Here is a 20,459-nt window from a genome sequence, read left to right as displayed (position 1 = left end):
TTCAGCCCCCAATGGGACATTTTATTTAAACATGGCACCGTTTGGATCTGATAGATCTTCCTCGGGTCGCGCAAATGTACCAAATGTCACTTTTTTTAAATGAGTTTTTCATGTTTTTCCACCAATAGAAAAAAAAATAGAAGTTTCAGACAGTTTGTTCACAGATCAGATGACTAGCTTAGCATAAAAACCAGGCTAAACAACTACCTGCCACACTCAACCACAGACTTCCACCTCATTAAGTACAGAATGAACAAAACAAGAGAGAGATGTGAAGATGTTGGTAACTAGAACTAACTTGCTGTTTTACCTTTTCCCAATATATTGAACAGCCAATCAACATGACAATTATATATAATGTTTAATGGTTAGCAATCTTTATGTAAATAGCCAAATAAAACTATTAGTAATCACATCAGGTAGAAACAGCAGCATACGGGGGTCATTATGGGATATAAAACACATTTTGGTGCTGGGAATGAAAAAAAAGATATTGATATTGTCTTTGGGTTGAATAATAAGAACCGCTCATTATGGTGCTTCATAAGAATCTGTGTCACACATCCAAATGAGCCAGTTTGAAAAGTTGACCCTTTCATTGGCTGACTGTCTCAAAGCCACGCCGTTTGATTAATAGCTTCATTTGCAGTCGGCACATTCGGACATGATTAAACTCCCAGCATGCTTCACCTCCCTCCATCCGATAATGAAATACTACTTTGATGTCACTCTGCTTTAACTAATAACTCCTAGCTCCTCGGGGAGCTCACAGCTTTGTCACATTGAAGTCCTTAAGATGGATCAAATGAAAAATAAAAAATAAACATTAGTAAGAATCGTGATCAGTGAGGGGTCTGGTTTTCTTCAGATAGTTAACATTGTATTTATTTTGATAATCCAAGTGATTACCATGCATCAGTACAAACAATAACAACCATTGTACTATTTAACATCTTGATGCGACCGCTCTCTGTTTGTTGTCTTTTCAATCTGCATGGAAAGCACTTTGAGAAAGGTGATATTTAAATGATTTAAATTAGAGATGTGTGACTTTAGTCAACTGAACGCTTAAACTCCATCACCCTCGCTCATCTGCACCAGAATTACTAAGTGGTTCAATAAATGATTAATCTTTTTTAAAGTATTTTGTAGCTGCAGAATGGTTTGGCACAATCTGGATCTAGAAAATGGAGATCAAAATGTATGAAGGCTGTAAAGTTAAACTGGCATAACGTCTGCCTAAGAGGAAAATCCAAACACTTCAGTAAAACACTATTCCTGCCACTTGTATTGTGGACGGTAAACGGGACAAAATCGGATGAACTATGACCACATGAAACAAACTGAAAGAAGCAGCCGTCCCCAGTGGAAGCTTTGCCCTTTAACTGTGAATCCAGTATCTTCTTCCACCAGTTAGCAATGAGCACATTGTGTTCAGAGAACCCTCTTAGGTATCAGCCTGAGAATAAAGGTGGTATTTAAAGCTTTAGACACAGGTGAGATTATTTGCAGCTTTCATGCTCAGCCTAAAAAAATAAAAATAAACGGAAGAAGGACCTCAGACTGAACTTTGAAGTAACTTTTTCATTTTCACCCCCAGGGTAGACTTTGGCAACCGACAGCGAGATCTGAAGCGTAGCGGCTAATCTCAATCACCGGCTGTTTGTGGACGTACATGTGACCACTTTGTAGCCCGCAGTTTCAGCAAATTGGAGTTTTTGAGTACAAATGCTGCCTTACACCTGGAGTCATTTGAGACACACTACTTCAAATGTTATTCTGTGTTTGTTTTTTTTGTTTGCCTTATGGGGCGGGGGCTCAGGTTCAGTTTGTCTTAATCCTTCCCTCGTCTCAGTGAGGACCTGTAAACTACCCAGCACATGGGTTCATTGTTTGCTCTTAGCTGAATACACACAGATCACTGAGTTATTCAGGGAATATAGGCCAAGTTATTCTGATATCCTCCCCCTCCAGAGTTTTAGGGGACATTCCAGTGACTCAAGTGGAGCAACAGTAAAAAGGATTGTCTCTCGCCTCAGTGGATACAGGTCAGGGCCTTCAGACACAGGGACTACAAGCTCCATAAGGGGGTCTCTACCTTAAAGGGATACTTCCCCTTGAGTGTAGACTTTCTTAATATGTTGGCCATGCAGGTGTAAAAAGGAACATTTTGTGGACTGAAGGCATTTTTCAAAAAAGAATAATTCATTTATTAAATCCACTAAAAGTATGTGGTACAGTCTGAATCCCTGACAGATCAAAGATTTGATGTTTTCATTTATGTATTCCTCTATTTCTTTCTCACTGTTGCAATATATTCTCTTGATTGAAGTTACACTTAACTGTGCAGTATATTACCTCTTTCTTGTTTTCTTCTGTAAAGCATGCTTGATGCGTTGCTGTGGATGCTTCAATGTTTTGAACGTGAAGCACGAGCTGGAGTTCAACTTTTTGCTCCATAAAGCTGACAAACACGTCGACATGTCCGTACAAGTGACACCTTTCACATCACAAAGTCATCGGATCCACTGTTCATCCCACAGCAGCTTTAAGGCTCTAATCTGAGGAGTTTGTGTTTGATCAATGTTTGAAAATGACTTTGCAGAGTAAGTTTGCACATTGATAATGGTGAAGGTGGCCTACTGATGAAAATGAACACATCTGGATGTCTTTTCATCTTAAAAAATGATTGAATGAAACACCAAAAACAAGTGCACAGAAAAGTAAATGAATGTCCACATGTAGACAAACAGACAAAGCTGTGAAGGAGGACACTGTTTGGAAAAGATTTTTTCTTCAGCGATATATGTCACCAAAGAGAGACAAACTATGATCTTGGTAAATGCCACTTTAAGAGTAAAACAAACTCTCTACACGAAGTTGTGATGCTGCCATTGTGTTTATGAATATTAATCACTGTCAGCCACTTCCTGGAGCATGGTGCTGCACCAATTAACCAATCAGAGGCTTTCAGAGGCCAATCTAGAGGCTCTAACTCTGTAAGCTGAGTTACAAATGTGAGTCAGCACTAATGTCTAAAGTGTTTGAAAAGTGAAATAGTCTAACCATCAATGGTTTTGTAACTGAGCAGCTTCACAGAAAGTACAGCTGCCTGAATCTTATACACCATAAGTAGAATGTTCATGTACAGTTGTATAACACTGAGATTGGGACGTACAGTGTGAAATGAGTTTCTAATGGTCATTTACTTTCAATACATTTCATTTTAACACATTTATTTTGACATCTCGACACAGAAAATGTCAGGAAGTGATGTCAGAGGACAAACACTTCTCTCAGCTTACAGACGCCTTTTATTGGACCATTTGTCCAATTAGCTCTGTTAATTTTAAATGTGCTACAACAACAACAACAACAACAACAACAACCCCTCAAAACATCTCATCTTGAAATGCTTTTCAATAATTTTTTTAAACAGCTGCCACAAAATCAGGCATCCAGGCCGCAACAAGCACAGAACAAGGCTGCGTCGTCCTTTAGGGACTGAAATCACATCACAGCATTCATTTAATAAATCACTTTCATCCCCATCAATCCAGAGCTTACTGCTCTCACAGACAGTGTTACAGCTTCTTCATAACACCAGAGTGAGAGCACACTGACTGCACTCTAAGATGCTCCATCATAAAAACACACACTCCACTCGCTGTTTGCCATATATGGGCATCCTGAGGCCGGCGTGAGATGAGGGCATACCTCTGAGTTTGTACAGCTCTCCATTCACAGAGTTTACGACGAACATGTTGGGAGCCTCGTCGCTCAGGGTTACCGAGGCACCGATCAGGGGCAGTGACCCGCGGGGCTTCTGGCTTCTCCCCTGCTCGTTGACAAAGTACTGCAGCTGTCCCAACTCTGGATCCAACACAAAGTACCTTAAACACAGACACACAGAGAGAGAGAGAGAGGGAAGTGAGGATAGTTAGGAAAATAAATTGCCAGAGGGAGGAAGGGAAATAAAAGAAGCACTGTTAACTTTATAATCTTATTGTTTACGGTTTCATTATCACAGATTGTTAACTCACAAAACTTTTATTTTATTCCAGTTTGCGAAAAACTTTTCAATGTGTGGAAGAGACAATGAGGAGGAGGGTAATGAATGAGGGAAACACACACACACACACACAACATCCTTACATTTCTCCCATCCCATGCAACAATGCCTGCAGGGTATTATTCAGCGCAGCGCTCTTCACACACCCCTCTATGCACATTTAAACGCCTGCTTTCACCAACATCCAGCCGGCGGTTCATTTCAGAATTACTCAAGGTGGCAATTAGTGCGGCCGTCCCTGCTGCAGGCGTGGAAATGAAACCCTGAATTCTCCTCTTTGTGATTAATGAATCACCTTCAATCACCGACTAATTGAATTCTCTGCCTCGCTCGTTACTGACCGGAAGATTGAAAGAGGGACAGACACCTAACCTACGACACAGAGAAAGGGGATGCATTACATTTCCTGTTCTGCAGACATCCCTCTGCTTCTGCAGTTCAGCACAGGCTCCATTGGCGTGGCTCCGGCTGACCTCTCCATGTTTGTGCACAGTGGCCTGAGATATAAGCACTTTGTTGTTTTTTGTGTGTTTCTTTTGGTCCAGTATGTCTTTTTTACACATGTTCACGATCAATGTTCTCCCTCCGTCCTGTGACTACAGAAGCGTCAGTATTGATCAGATCTCACACACATAGATGCTGCTTGCTTTTTTTACAAGGTGTCTCAGATTTCAAGGAACAGCAACAACCCACGTCAATCTGTTGTCATGCTTTAGATGGAAGAGGTCAAAAAGCTGCTGCAGCACCAAACACCAACTATATTAACTTTATAAGACCGACATGTTTAAGCTTGTAACCTTCATCTGGATTGCTTTAGTTTAAAACACTTCTCCTGCCACTTATCTGTTAAATTAAATATCACAGACTGTACATTGAAGAGTTGTCAATATGTTTTATATTAGAACCTGACCGATTAATCGGCCGGCCAATAATAACGGCCGATATTAGCATATCAAGTGACAATCCACATCGGCTCATTTTAACGCAGATATGCGCCGATATTACTAGATTTATTCACATGTCAAATGTCATTTCATTTGAGTGTCATTGTATTACACTAGCAGTTCTCGTTCTGCCTGTCACAGCAGAGGGCGCTGTCTGGATCATCACAACAAACATCATCACTCTCCACAGGGTGAAGCGGTGATGTACATGCACAGTTACTCTCAAGGTGAGTGACCATCTTGTCTACTATATGAATATTTTCCACAGGTGTTTGATGACTGCATTTGAGGGATCAATACAATAAATGTCTGTATTTAAATCTCTCTATCTGTACAGATCGAAGATAGAACCGATAAAGATATCGGCCGATATATCGTTGTCAGATTTGACTTAACCCTCATATTGATATCGGTATCAGTCGGGCTATGTGTGTACAATACAATATAAAGGAACAGATTTAATTTGAACAACTTTTACATGGAGCATGGTTGTATTTATTCAATGTAGTTAATCCATACATAAAAGCTTTAACGTACTTCACAAAGACTCACTTTGAAAGTCAACGGGGTGTAAATACAGCGCCTGTGTGAATGTCATAGAAATGTTAAACGACTGTCGTTGCATTCAGACAGTCAAGATGTCAGCTCGATGTCTTTACACAAAAGTGATCCCACTGTGAAACATGGAGGATTCTAAATTGGGGATAAAGACAAATTGGGCATTGGGTCGATAAAGTTTGAACAGGACATCCCTCATTTTCAGCCACATGTCCCGTTTTTTTTTTTTAGAATTTTAGATAATTCTAAAGCCCAAATAATTAATTAACTTTTTAAACTGTCAGACAAATTGGCTCAGCATATTTTGATATTTACGACGAGACGTTACACAAACGATAAATGAAGAAAGAAATCTGTTAGTGCATCCTTCACATCGGGCATTTCCTCATGAAGCCTCCAGAGAGAGGCTGCAGTGAATACAGCTCTCTGGAAAATTGATCCCTGCGCCCGTCTCGCCCGCTTCCATCAAGAGAGCTTGTGATTTATGTCGACCACAGCCAACCAGGGAACAATCTGCCTGCGTCAGTTTCTATCCAGCCGTCTCTATTCCACACACACACACACACACACACACACACACACACACACACACACACACACACACACACACACACACACACACACACACACACACACACACACACACACACACACACACACACACACACACACACACACACACACACACACACACACACACACACACACACACACACACACACACACACACACACACACACACACACACACACACACACACACACACACACACACACACACACACAGTACTGTTTGTGAAGCCTTATCCTGCGTTAGGTCAGCAGAGTGGAAGCTCTTACCGCTGACCCCTCCAGGCGTTCTTGCCTTTGCAGCTAAACCGAGCACAATGCAGACCTTTAACTTGATGGATGGTGCCTCTTGTGTCAGAGCAGCGCTGATAACGGCTGACCTGCGAGGCCACAGAGTCTTTGTGCGCACACTGAACAGTTCACCTTTGGCGGCACGAGAGCAGATATTGATGGGACATTATACTGCACTTGTTCAACAAACTGAAAAAAAACACATCTTGCTGCACAAGCACATGCCTCGAAGAGTCTTCAGTGTGGGCCTTAAATGTGGTGAAATCAGTGACTTCACCAGGGATCCATACCATGATTTATGAGTTATATTATCTTGAGATATCCACAAACAGTAGAGAGAGTGATGGATACCCACTGACTTTTTTATCCCACTTGTATCGAAGGGATACATCGGTTATTTGTAGTAAAGATTTATTCATGTGAGATTGCTGTTAGGTCCTTCAAAAGCTATTTGGAAAATGTGTAAAAATATTTTCTGTTAGGTAGTTAGTAGTAAAGTAACGTAAAAAAAAACTTGACATAGTCATATTCTCTGGATTATTTTATTATTAGCATGGGATCAGTAATTTCTGTTTGGGAGGAGAGGTGAAAGCTCTGTTGTCACATTTAATCTAGGCAGAAACACTGATTATGTTACAGCATAAAACACTTAAAATATCTTATATTATCTTCATTGATATCTTTATATATCAATGAAAAAAACAGCTGTAAGACAAAAATGAATGGATTGCAGTTGTCATTGTTTCAGGTTTATCCGCACAAACCCACAGTTTAACTTTTTACAGACATCAATAGAAATGGAATAAATCTAACTTCTGGGGTTTTCTGATTTTTACATCACAAACTATATCATATATCAACTATATTTTTTCTACTAAATCACAACTATAACCTTGATTAGACTTTTAAAAACAACTAAGTCATGGATCAACATGAACAGAATCAGCATTAACGTTGATGCTGAAAGATGAAGCTCGTCAGCACAGTTTGAATCTCGTCCAGACGTTTTAGTTTTTAATTCTAAATCAGACAAAGGCAGGAAATCACTGGGCTACTGGCAGGAAATGTGAGTTATGCTTATTCTGTAATAAAAATGTGCAGCATCGTGGTGTCAAAGGAGTCATTTAAAGACAACATTTGAGTAAAGTGTGGTATCATAGCAGGATCTCTGAAACGTTTTTTCAACTTCCAGGGGGTCAGGATGGCCCCAAACAAAACAACAACTAAAAAATACTAAAAGTTTTTGGATAAACAGATTGTTGAGTCTAATATAGACTTTGCTTTTACCTTCTGTTTGATCCTCAACAACTACAAAGACAATCTGTGATTAAAACTTTCTTCACCAATTATTCACTTCTGGCTCGATGTACACTTTACGAGTTACAACCCCATAAATGAAACCACAAGCAGACATGCCTCCCTTTAACTTAAACTTAGAGGATTTGAGTGCCTCAGTCTCTAGTTTAAATAAGAAACCTTATCAATGGTATTCTCAGGTGAAATCAACACATTTGTCAGACAATAAAAAATGTCTTCATTTTTTCATTGATATGTGTAATTAATGGAAAACAACAGTTCACACTTCATCACTGCTAAAGAACATTTCAATAAGGGATGTTCCCAGGCAACAACTTTTCTAGTCGGTTAAATGAAAACTTACCAACTGGTCTAAATGAAAGAAAACACCCAGGTGTCCTCCCTGCAGGTTATCAACATCCACATACCCGAGCTAAATGTGGTTTCAGCTGACACAGCTTTCATACATTTAATCAAAATGTTCTTTATCAAAATACTGCCAAACCGTGCTGCTCCTTCAAGATGTTATCCATTCACTGTGCCTGTTTACATCCGGGTAGTAGAGCAGGGAGAGCACACCTTAACTGGAGCTACAGCCAGTCTATGGCTTCAGCCCCGACTAGTGGTGGGAGGCTAGGAGGGCCAGAGTATGAAAGTTATAACAGTCAGTTTAACCGAGTAAATCTGGTGCCGACCAGCGAGCATGATGACGTTTAACTGTTGACTAAACATGCACATCCCTCATTTAAACCAGTATCACTATATGCTCTTTTAGACCAGGTTTTTGACTTCACAATGATTTTACACACACATCACTGATGTTGATCAAACCTGAGCTTTGATTGGTGTACTGAAAACTGAGCTTAACGGTTCATTCCTGACCTTGAAAACAGCAAGTGGATCACATGGTTTAGTCTGCAGATTAAGCCCGCTCATATGACACGGGACTGGAGTCTTTTTTTCACTTCATCCATCTTGAAATAAAAATTGAACGAGATGTGATTGAAGGCTTTGAACAAGCGAGTGATTAGACCTTTGAGTTGAGTTTTCTTTTTTGGCAACTGCTGCAAGAAGACAGCAACCAAAGACTCCTTTTCAATCCTAAGAAAGGGGCATCAACAGACAGACCAGACGCTCTTTTAATCAACAAGAAATCAAACACCAGAAGTTTTCTACCCAGCAGAGCTGCACTCCTCAGAGTCAGAGCTTTTGATCAAAGCAGAGCTCCTTTCCAGCTAATACATCTGCAAATAGATGATTCATCCCTCAGAGCGTACTCCCCGCCCTGCTGACCGCTTAGGACGACATAAATTTAGAATGTACGCATGAAGCAATCCTTGCAGATTCAGCCTCCATGTGAAGGAAAACCAGAAATCTATCAAGGAGCTCTGAATGTTTACATTAACGTGATCTGCGTGCAGATGTTGAAAAGGATACCTATTATGCACGAGCACTCGTTTGGCCTGTGGATCAAAACCAGACTCATTTAGCTTTTTGAAATTGGATTCAGTTTCTAAACATCATCACCTCAGACATGTGCTGGAGCGTCCATCCTCCATTTATTTTAAGTAATTGATCTTCTTGAACTACTACAAACATGTACTGTATACCGCGTTAAAGAACTGAGTAGAGCTAACTTTTCAGAAATGCAAATATCAGGAAAACGCACAAATAAGGGAACAGCATTTACATTTTTTCTGCAACAGACGTTGCACTGCAACAAATGCATTCAAAGAGACTTAACAGCATCTCTCTCTCTCTCGCTCTCTCTCTCTCGTCACCTGCAGAGTCCACAGACCTGCAACATGCAGCCTTTACAAAGGGTACAGAGTGAGGGTGGTCGATCACCTACCTATACATATACACATCATTCATAATTGTCCTGTATTGTTTAACTATTTATATTCTTTTGTATATACATGAACTGTAATGCATCATCAGGTTTTTCCCCAGTGACAAAATAAAAAAACTGATTTGCCTTGGTTTGGATATTGTTACAAAGTTTGGGTTGTTTGTTTACGACCTGAAATGAGTCACTGAGGGTCCTCACCACTATCTCTATATCTGTGTTTTTAGAACTGACTACCCAGCATTTTCTCCAAAACAAACGCACACAAAGCACCTCCATAACATAACAGCACTTCACACTGACACATGGCCTCCCACACAGAGGCAGAATTAGCTCGACTCAGTTCTGGTGCCCACCACGACAACGCCTGCAGAACACACACTCTCAAACACACACACACACACACACACACACACACACACACACAATGTGTAACTCCATGTGACAAATATTGGAAAATAATGGACAACTGTAATTACTCCAACAATGTCTGCCGTCGATGCTCTGCCTCCTTACTCAGCATACTGAAGGAATCAAAAATCCACCTCTCATACTAAATCTACATGAAAGTATGTAAGCCTGCATGTACTCAGCAAACATGAAAAACCAGACGTGTAATGTTATTTGTATGTACAGTTTGATGCATGCAGTCATATGACGTATACGTCAGAGTGCAGAAAAAAGATAATCGCACATGGCAGCATTCACACCCCAATCAAGGAGGCTGTTATGCGCTAAACTGTTAGCTAACTGCTAATAAACAACAAATAAAAAGAAAAGCAAAATATGGCAGCATCATCACAGAGCCAGAAGACGACTGACGGTCAAACGTGAATGACTACTAGACGACATCACCCAGAGGTGTCAAAAGAAAAGGTGTCCAACGACTTACCTGTTTTGAAACAGCAATTAAAAGATGTGGAAGCAGAGCGGGTCGAAGACATTACAGAAGCTAATACATCTTTTAAGGCCATGCACACATAGCCAATAGTAGAGGACTGTGTACTTAAAGTGTTCATACCTCTTTACAATGTCCCATCCTGTGAACACATACACCAGTCCATTACTGAGCACAACTAACTCACACACCTCATAAATCATTAATATGACACATTGATCCATTTTCTTTTCCTCTGGTTTTTTCATGTTTAATACGCTAAAGGCTGTAGCAACTATCACAGGTACGTAGTTGTTAATGACACAAGACGGAACAAACTGTAACTTAAATTAGAGAATACTAGAAAAATCTATCCAGGACTTTAAGTTCGCTTTTTTTTTCCTGTTGAACAGAACACGTAACAAACTGTGACCCCAAAACAGAGGTCAAACTAACTTTTTAAAGTTTCTAACATCATTTCTGAATGAGCTGATGAAGCGGGTAATTGTCCAGGTTTTTAAAAAGTGAGTAGACGTTGGTGTTGAGTGGAGATGTGCTGCAATCAAATATCAAAATAAGAGCTCACGGTTAAATCAAAAAGACTTCAAAATGAAAATCAAATCAACTCTGAGACTGCTGTCAAATAAGAAAAATAACAGGATGAGAGAACACTGAATTATTTGAGCCTGTAAACAACATATAGAAACAGGGCCATAGAATCCTCCTTCTATACTTACATGTGCACTGTAAGGCCATGAAACACAATATGACGAGTAAACTCTTTGACTTGTTCTAAAAGAAATTAAAAAGACAGTTTCTTTATATTGCAGCCACATCACATCAGGATACGACTGCTATGACTGAATGCTAATTTGAAGAATCTCAACAGTTTCCTGATGAGCTGAAACTCTTGATTATGATTACAAGGCTTCCCAGCAAGACGAGGAAACACGTGTAAAGCTAATGGCAGTGGCAATAAAAAGAAAGAAAACAAGATACGTGTGCACATTACATCATGTTTAATCTGATTGCTTATTAAAAAGAGATCATTTCCAGGATGTTTTAGTCAGCGCTCGATGTTCGTCTTTATTTCCTTTCAGCTCTGAGCGGCTGTGTCCGCTCCGGTCCATGAACCGAAAGGAATCCCAAAAGTTAGACATTCACCTTAAGGCACTTTGAAACTGAAACTGGACAGGTATCAACACCACAGGGAAGGAACTAAATATCCCATAATACCTTTCCTTCAGCCAACAAATCAGTGCAGCGCTCCTTACATCCCATAACACTTTACACTCTGTGATACATTTTTAAATAAATGTGTGTTCAACAGACCACAAATCCCAAGTGATCATGGAACACAATTGAAAAAGTCTTCTCATCAACAGCAGCTCACTTCACCTCTGTGACATCAGCATGTGCTTCTTCTCACGCTCAGGTATTCCTGCGGGTGCAACTCAAGCTGCAGCTCAGTGCATCATCCGCCTGTCACTTTAATGGGAAAGAAAAGAGAAGCAGTTCTTACCCCCCACCTCTCAAACCGCGCCACCTCTCAAACCCACCCCCCCCCCCCCCTCCCCGTTCCATACACAGGCTTCAATCTCAGATAACAACACAGCTCCCTTCTTCTCTGCAGCTGAGCAACAAGTCAGTTGTTTTAGGGTTCATCGCAGTTAAAAATAACTTGTTTCATTCTTAAATCACACAACAGCTGCAGAACAGAAATCCTGCATAATTCATGTTCAGTGTACAGTACAGGAGTTCATCTGTAGCCTGTTGAAGAAATGACTAAGACTTGACTCCATACAATAAGACTCAGTTGACTGAGATGGCTAACGTTGATGAAAGTTTATACATAAGAAGAAGAAGAATACTCCGGAGAAGACATGATTCAACATCACACTTCTGTACTCGTGTCTTGCTCAATCACATCTGCAGAACTTCTCGAAAGGCATCGCATATATCCTAAAAAGACATTATCATTATCAGGGTCACATTGAACCACCTAGACTAAACTGTGACGTCTATAACACTGGAGCAGACAACAAGTCTACCAAACATCCTTACAGACATCAGGAAGAACAGTTGACACTCTCCAAGCTGTACTGTTCTAATAACAGCTGAACTCTATCAGGTCTGACTGACATTAGAGAACAGTGAATAAACCTAATTACATCTGTACATTATAATCTAAATAACTACAGAAATTCCACCACATAGCCTACAGGATCATCTCAAGAACAGGTTTTATATTCTGCTTAAATACCACAAACACAGCCAGATGATTCAACAACAACGACAACAGGTGTAGGCTCAAGTTCATTTACTACCTCGCTCACCTCTTGTCGTAAGAACTGTCTCAGTGTCTGAGTTAAACCGGACCAGGTAGAGAGTGAGCTCACAAATGCTGCATAAAGCACATCATGAGCTGCTGTGATCTCCACAGTGGTGGTGGCTGAGATGTTCCTCATAATGAGAGCGGCTGCAGCGCTTCATGAGCAGAAGAGCATCAGACACCTACAGGACACGAGACAGTGTGATATAACTAACCACAGTGACAGAGTGAGGCAGGGGCTGCGATCTTCTGGCTTCATTCACAGTTTAGAGGGTTGGAAACTGATTATGTTATGATGATACACTGATTCTGCAAAGATGAGGATGTTCTTTATGCGTTACATTAACGACCACTGGACTTTAAAAATGTATCTTCCTTACATGCACTCTGTGAGTAGTATGTGTAAATGTACTTGGCAATAAACCCAGATTCTGATTCTGATTCTGAGAGGGTAGGATTAATGTAGTGCCACACAAGAAGTCATAAAGTAGAGACAGCCTCAAAGTCTAAAATTGGAAGGCAATTCTGTTTTGAACGAGGTGATATTCTTGACATTTAAATATGGATATTTGGTGCCAGCAGTGATAATTGTGTTGAACATCAGGACTCCTTTATGTTTTTGTATCAATACGAAAACCACCGAGCATTTTTAGGGCGCACTCACACAGCCAATCCGTACTGTTCCTAAGCACGCTCCACCCCTAAAGTACAGTTAGTTTGACTCGTGTTAGTGCTCTGATCCCAGCTCAGGCACAGTACACTTCCTTGGGACTGGCACACTTGGAAGAGGTGTACTTCCCACTTAGGTTTATGGTTGTGTCTGACTTAAATGACTCAGAATAATCCACAGAGTCAGTAAAGTAGAGGTCATGTTCTATATGTTGTCCCTTTAACTTCCTACCAGTCCGACCTGTCTTCATGCAGAAGCAGCTAACAATCCTCTGACCAACATTGTTCCTCAGCACTTTATTCTCGCTTTTCAAGTTGCTAGTTGGAGAATGCATGGAAAAAGGGGAAGCCTTGACAAGAAGTCCTTTGTTGTTATAGATCGTGATAAAGTGGACATGGATGTGCACATGGGACACAAACCCAGTCACATGTTCTCCTAAATAAAAAAAACAGTACATGTCTTTGATGTTAAAAGAGACTCCTAGAAGAAGTCCTGAGGGCACAAACAGTCTCTAATTGGATCACTTCTCCTAGCAGCATTCCTCTTATTTGTTGTGTGTTTACGTACCTGGGCGTTTCTGTGTTTGCTTTGGTTTCGCATATTTGCAGCAACATTGTGTGTTTGGCTGTTTGTCCATTTGCATGTGTTTTCTTAGATGTAGTGTGTAGAGCTCTCTGGGACAAATATACATTTAGTTAGCACATTATTATACAATCCTCTAAACCTCCTTACAATGGACCCAATCTTTATGAGATCATTTATATAAGAGCATTCAGGAAAAACTCTCAGGTTGTATCTTTTAAACATTTGCACTGAGTGGATTTGCATTCAGCTAATGTCAGCCAAACTATGTTCATCATGTGGCTGTATGGTTTAGCTGTAGATGTATTTGAGTTGACCTGAAAGCAAATGTCAAAGAAAATATTCATCTAATAACAAGAAAAATCCCTCTTTCGATAAAAAAATAGTCACATATCGACTGGCATTAGATTCTCAAGCATGAAAAAATCCTCCTTTACTTAACATCTTAACATTTCAAACAAATTATGCCAGTAGACATGGTGTCATCTTTAGCTAATGGTAGCTTTAATTGGCTCTTTTGCTGATTTCTAACAGACCAGTTTCATGAAATAATCTTAACAGCATGGGCAACACAACGTAGCCCTGTTACAGTACAAAAGTCATTGTAATGAAAAGGGCAATGCGACATCACTATAGGGCTGCCATTAATTATATTTTCCATTATATGTCACAAGCCGGTCGGACGTCTCCAAGTGTTTTGATTGAGCAACAGTTTGAAACCAAAAATGTTCAGAAAAGCAGCAAATGGCCACAAATAAAAGTTTGTTTTAAGAAGTCTTAGCTTCAGACATTTCTAAAAAAAAACTTTTATGCTATAGACTAGCCTACTGCAGAGTTTGGACATTTCTTTTACAATGTCAAGTAAAATAAATCTAAATATTGAAATAAATGATTTCATGTCCTTCAGGTGAAAGTGTTTGTTTGTTTACCTGTTAACAGTTTTATAGTTATCCATCAGTTAGCATATGTGCATTACTTGATTTAACCCCTCTACACACAGCCCCCCTCTGGCGGTGACGTGGTGGCAAAAGTGCAACGTGGACGGGGCAAATAACAACACGAAGCCCTGTAGAAGTGGATCTCCTCTGTCAACGTGTCGTCACTCACCTGTTCTGCCAGCCTTGGATCAGGTTGGTGTATTTGCTCAGCACTCCTTCCAGCTGCCTCCTCCTCGTCTGCTGCTGCTGCTGCTGCAGATTCATGCTGTTCCCCAGCAGCACGGCTCCCCGGCCGCCCCCTGCTCCTCCGGCCGGCCCGCCCAGGGAGCCGGATCCCGGGCTGTGCGAGCCGGTCCTCCCGGGCTTCCTCGACGACGAGTTCCCGAGGTCCGACGAGGAAGAGTTTGATTTCTTGGTGACGAGCTGCGGACTGCAGAGCGTCTTGTCCATCCTGGCGACGGGACGGTGAAGATGAGGAGGAGGAGGAGGAGGAGGAATGAGGAGGAAGGAGGAAGGAGGGGACGGGGATGGACCAGCAGCAGCACCAGGGAGATGTTTGTGTGCCGACCTAAAGTAGAGGCAGTGGGTGTACAGTGTCCACGCTGCGTCCCTCGTCGAGTGACAGAGCTGACATATTCCCCCGCTGGAGCTGTGTGTTCTCCTGCAGCTGTGTGTGTGGCTCTGTGGGTCTCCTCTGTGTGTGTGTGGCTCTGTGGGTCTCCTCCAGCCTTTTCCTGCTAGGAAGGGGTAGCACAGCGCAGACACGCCCACTCTGCTCTGCACCGCCCCCCGGATATTACAATGCAAACTTATTAACATCATACCTCCCCCCCCCCCAAAAAAAAGTCACTAAAAATAGTGCAACACCCAGCGGGGAGAGACTTTGATGACTCATGTATGACACTGATTCTATGAGGGACAAAAAATGACTAAAGTATAAATAAATAAATAAATGTTGGCAGAAATGCATACAATAATGTATAAATAAATAAATAATTAAATAAATGCATCAATAAATATATAAATACATATATAAATGCTGAAAACAATACATCAATGAATAAATAATAAATACACTTTGTTAATGGCTATTTATATATTTTTACATGTATTTATTCATTTATTAGCGTATTTCTACAGTTATATATGTATCAATGCATACATTTCCACATTAATTGAGTTATTAATTTATTTCCGTATTTTTACATTTACACTTATATTTATTTCTGTGTCCAGGTCATAAGAGGAAAAGTATATATGTAAATTTGCTTCTGTCTGTTTTTCAAAATTGACCAATCCTACTTCAGTAATGTTAGGACGGCCCACTTAATTTACATATTTACTTTTCCTTGTACAACATGGAAATACATAAATAAATATATGAATATATTTATTTATAGATTAATTTTTACATGATTTTACTTGTTGCATTTATTAATATATATATATTTATTTATATATTCATTGATGCATTTATTTAATTATTTATTTAATTATACATTATTGTATGCATTTCTCCCAACATTTATTTATTTATTCATGTATTTATTTATTTATACTTTAGTCATTTTTTGTCCCTCATAGTGGACAACCGTCTTGTGTCTCCCTTAAATTTGTTATTTTATGCATTCAAATACATAAAAATACATAGAATAAAATTAAAGTACAATAAAAACTAAGAAGACATCAAAACAATAAAACATTCATATTTACAGCTTAGTTTTGCACAAAGCCCCAGTTTGAGTTATATTGTACCAATTGGATTAACACAGCAAATCTTTTCTGTGGATGCTCATAAAAGCTTCATTCTGTCCATTTTATCCCTTGAAAGTCCCTTTTTTAAGTGCAAGTATGCAATGTTAGACAGCTGAGCAACTTTAATTCAGTTTTTTTTTTTTTTTTGCCTTAATTGTATTGTCTTCTCTACCAAATAAGGTAAACCAGCACCCCATAACCCAATCGTCTTTTATGAAGGATGAAAGTTATTTACAATAAGGCAGGCGTGTTATTTCAGGAGGCTTAAGACCTGTCTCCAGCTCTTTGCCTGTTTCTATTTTGACTGATAGTAAGATTCTGACAGCATTTCTACGTGGCCACAGCCATCATTGGGTTTCAAAAATCTGCTTTAGAAACGAATGGGTGATGTCACTAAGGCTACATCCATGTTGGCTGTATACAGTTTATGATGCTCATTCTTACAGCAGAAATAATACTTTTTTGGGGGGAATTTGCACATTCCTTTTTTTGGTGAATACTGTTTGGGGTTGATTTTTTGGTGAGTTTTAAGGGGGTGAAACACATTGGTTTTGATCATAATAAATGAGTCGTAATTAGGGGTGTGACTAATTTGACAGTAAGGTGCACTTTGAAGCTGTTTGCCAGCAGGCTACAGGCTACTTCATCTCCACCTTTTTGTCTCTTACTATCGACCAAAAGTTTTGGCAGAGATAGCATTTCCATTATGGCAGCACAGGGTTCATAATGTCTCTTTAGAACCCAGTGGGTGATGTCTATAGCATACCGACTTTACTATTAAGCTCCATCATTGTGCTCAGGTTTATTGTTTACTCTTGTGAAGTATATTCAAATGTAAGAAATTTGGTTAGTAGCTTCCTAGACTAACCAGAATTTAATTTTAAGGTTCAACAGACATTGGCTATTGATGAGGTAAAGAGAATAGTTCAAAGTTTGATGTTATCATAATTTACATATTTATTTACAGTAGGCCTATAGGGTTTTATAAATGACATGAGATTTTTTTTCCAGGTTTGCTTAACCTATTCACACACACACACACACACACACACACACACACACACACACACACACACACACACAAATACACCCTTGATAACCAGGGTGAAAAGGACACGTTAATGAAGACCAGACCGAGGAGCACCGCAGGCTCTTAAGAAGAGGCTGGGGTTGAAGGCATGTCTCGATGAATCTCCATAGGACACTTAACAGAGCACAGATAGATTCCTGCTGCTTGTCAGATGAGGCAGCCACAAAGAAAGGATCAATAAAAGAGATGAAAAAAGTCTCAGTGCAACAGAGAGTCAATGGTTTGTTAACAGGTTGTGCTGCGAGTCACGCTCAGGTCAGCTGCATTTCATTTCAAGAGGTCAACAGTTTGACTCTGAGGCCTTTGATTTAAACTTTTAATTTAGAATGTAAATAAATCAGAGATGAACAATACGTAGCCTACACCATAATAACACAGTGACCATTTTTTCTGACATCATGCTCAGGGTGTGGAGCTCATACGCTATTATTTGTCATACAGCTGCAGTTGCCTACTTTGCAAATTCTACAAACAAAGGGAGTTTGAAATTAATAGCATTTATAATTGAACTGCTTCTTGGTTGATCGGCAGTTTTACTGTAAGGACAACTGATTGTGAAAACTTGGAGGGACATCATGTAGCCTACTTCAATATGACACAACATATTACTAAGTAGGATAGTAGCCTACTATCAGCTAAATCACAACAGCTTTTGATAGTTCCTCACTTCTTAGCTAACAATGCTGCTAGCTATTAACTTCACCTTTAGCTGACTAACATCACCATTGAAAGTTAGCTTAACTTTTAGCTACATGTTAGCTAGTTCACTTCGCCTTTAGCTAACTAATATTATGATTCAAAATAAATGTACTTTAAGCTACATGTTAGCTAGTTACTTTACCAGCTAACTAACTTTACCATTAAAAGTAAACTGTACCAGCTTATCTTTACCGTTAGTGACCCAACATTACTATAAGCTTGGCTACCAAACATGATCGTGAATAGCTTTATATTTAGACACCTAACATTACCACTATTGCTAAGGATTTCCTGATGATTCAATATAAAACAGTAATCTCAACGAGAAAGTGGTTATATGGTTAGCTATCAAAGAGTGACTAGTTACCACCTTTTATTACTTTATTACATGTTCTGTAAAATAATATAGAATTCCCTAAAATGTTACGATTTGCAAGTTAGAATACCAACAGGTCAACAAAATTATAACTTGGACTATGAAAGCTTCCCACCCTGAGTGTCAGTGGAAATTAGCCACTGTGAATATGGTGTATTGCCTCAGTCACCCCCACCCTGCTGAGACAGAAACAATCTGCTGTAAGAGCCTCGAAAACAGCAGCGAAATAAGGTGTTTCCTCACCCCACCACTGTAAAACATGACATAACTCAGCGCCCAGAGCCATGCTTGGATGGGTTTCTTTTCCCAGCTGCCTACTGACATCACACCAATCTCCTCAAATACAGTCCTGCGTCAGCCCGGTTAGATTTATGGTAGCTGTGACTGCCTGAGGTGGACCCTCATCATCTTCCACCACCAGTCTGCTCACTGCACAAGAGCCATTATAGTCTGGAAGAATATAAACCCAACAGCTCCATAATGTCTGTTTCTCTCAGGAGCTGATGACAGCAGGCGTGTTGTATATGATGGGCATACATTGTACAAATGTCAGTTTACTATAGAGCTGTTTAAGCCTTGAAAACCTTTAAGACTTTAAATACAATCATCCTAGTTTACACTATTTCACAGTATCAAACATGTATTCTGTTGCAGCATCTGTTCTTCATTGAAGCTATACTTTATTGATAATGTAAATAAAAATGTAAATCTAAGACACCATGCAACTCTACAAATCTGAGGTTTTCAGGATCTCTTGCAGTTAATTGAGGCACATTTTCCCCTAATTCCTCACCCAAATTCAGCAATTCTGGAAATTTCAGAAACCAGATAGAATTTAAACAGTACAACAGTGCTAAACAGCTAAACATGACAACGTTTAGCTGCACGGAGTGAGTCTTTAAGGTCGGTTCCACTTGCAGTAAAGCCAAGTTTTAGTGGTTCTATTGTATTTAGAATTAACAGCTGATATTAATGTCATTTTACAGCGGCCTTTTGAATGGCATTGCTTTCGTCTATTTTATAGTTGTAAAACAAAATTTTGTTGAAACACTGCTGGTTTTGGAATGAGATGTGTCCAAATACTTAAATTTGACCAAGAAGTGCAAGAGTATTTCACTCTGTTGCAACAGCAAACTTTAAATAATTTAAATACTAAAGAAACAACAAATGCTCTTGTCCTGTACACTTTTAGATTGGACAGTCTTTCACAAATTACTTGACAATCGATCGCATGCCTCAGCACAGAAAAAGTCTATAGGTCTCAGCTTCAAAAGATAAACTACAGTAAGGTAGTCTTCCATCTGTATATCTTCTGAGAGTTCAATGTGCACAACATTATATTTCATTGCTTTTGATGGATTCTTGCGCCTCTAAGGCGATGGCAGTGAGTGACAGGAAGTGGAATCTAGTTTGTTGATGAAGTATGTCAAAGTAAACGACTAGTGCTTGGTCAGTACATACTGTAGAGCAGGCTGTCATTGTGAATAAATAAGGAAGTATTTCATCAGTAATCTTATCTGTTTTAAGCAGCTTGTATGTCCTCTGACTGATATCTGCACAC

The 20,459-nt window shown here is 39.7% G+C and overlaps 1 protein-coding gene across 1 annotated transcript in view; it reads right to left on the bottom strand.

Moving 5' to 3' along the window:
- LOC132990719 (oxysterol-binding protein-related protein 10) overlaps positions 1-15,667 on the bottom strand; it is a 59,848-nt gene extending 44,181 nt beyond the window's left edge. The window contains exons 1-2 of the mRNA XM_061059089.1: positions 15,148-15,667; positions 3,718-3,893 (exon numbers count right to left, since the gene is read on the bottom strand). Coding sequence (XP_060915072.1) covers positions 3,718-3,893; positions 15,148-15,428 — 457 coding nt within the window. The 5' untranslated portion in view covers positions 15,429-15,667. The remainder of the gene's footprint in view (positions 1-3,717; positions 3,894-15,147) is intronic.
- Between the last annotated feature and the right edge of the window lie 4,792 nt (positions 15,668-20,459).

This window comes from Labrus mixtus, chromosome 16 (genome assembly GCF_963584025.1).
Source record: "Labrus mixtus chromosome 16, fLabMix1.1, whole genome shotgun sequence".
Lineage (NCBI taxonomy): Eukaryota > Metazoa > Chordata > Actinopteri > Labriformes > Labridae > Labrus > Labrus mixtus.
Note: the sequence above shows the minus strand (reverse complement) of the source record. Positions and strands in the feature narration are given on the sequence as shown.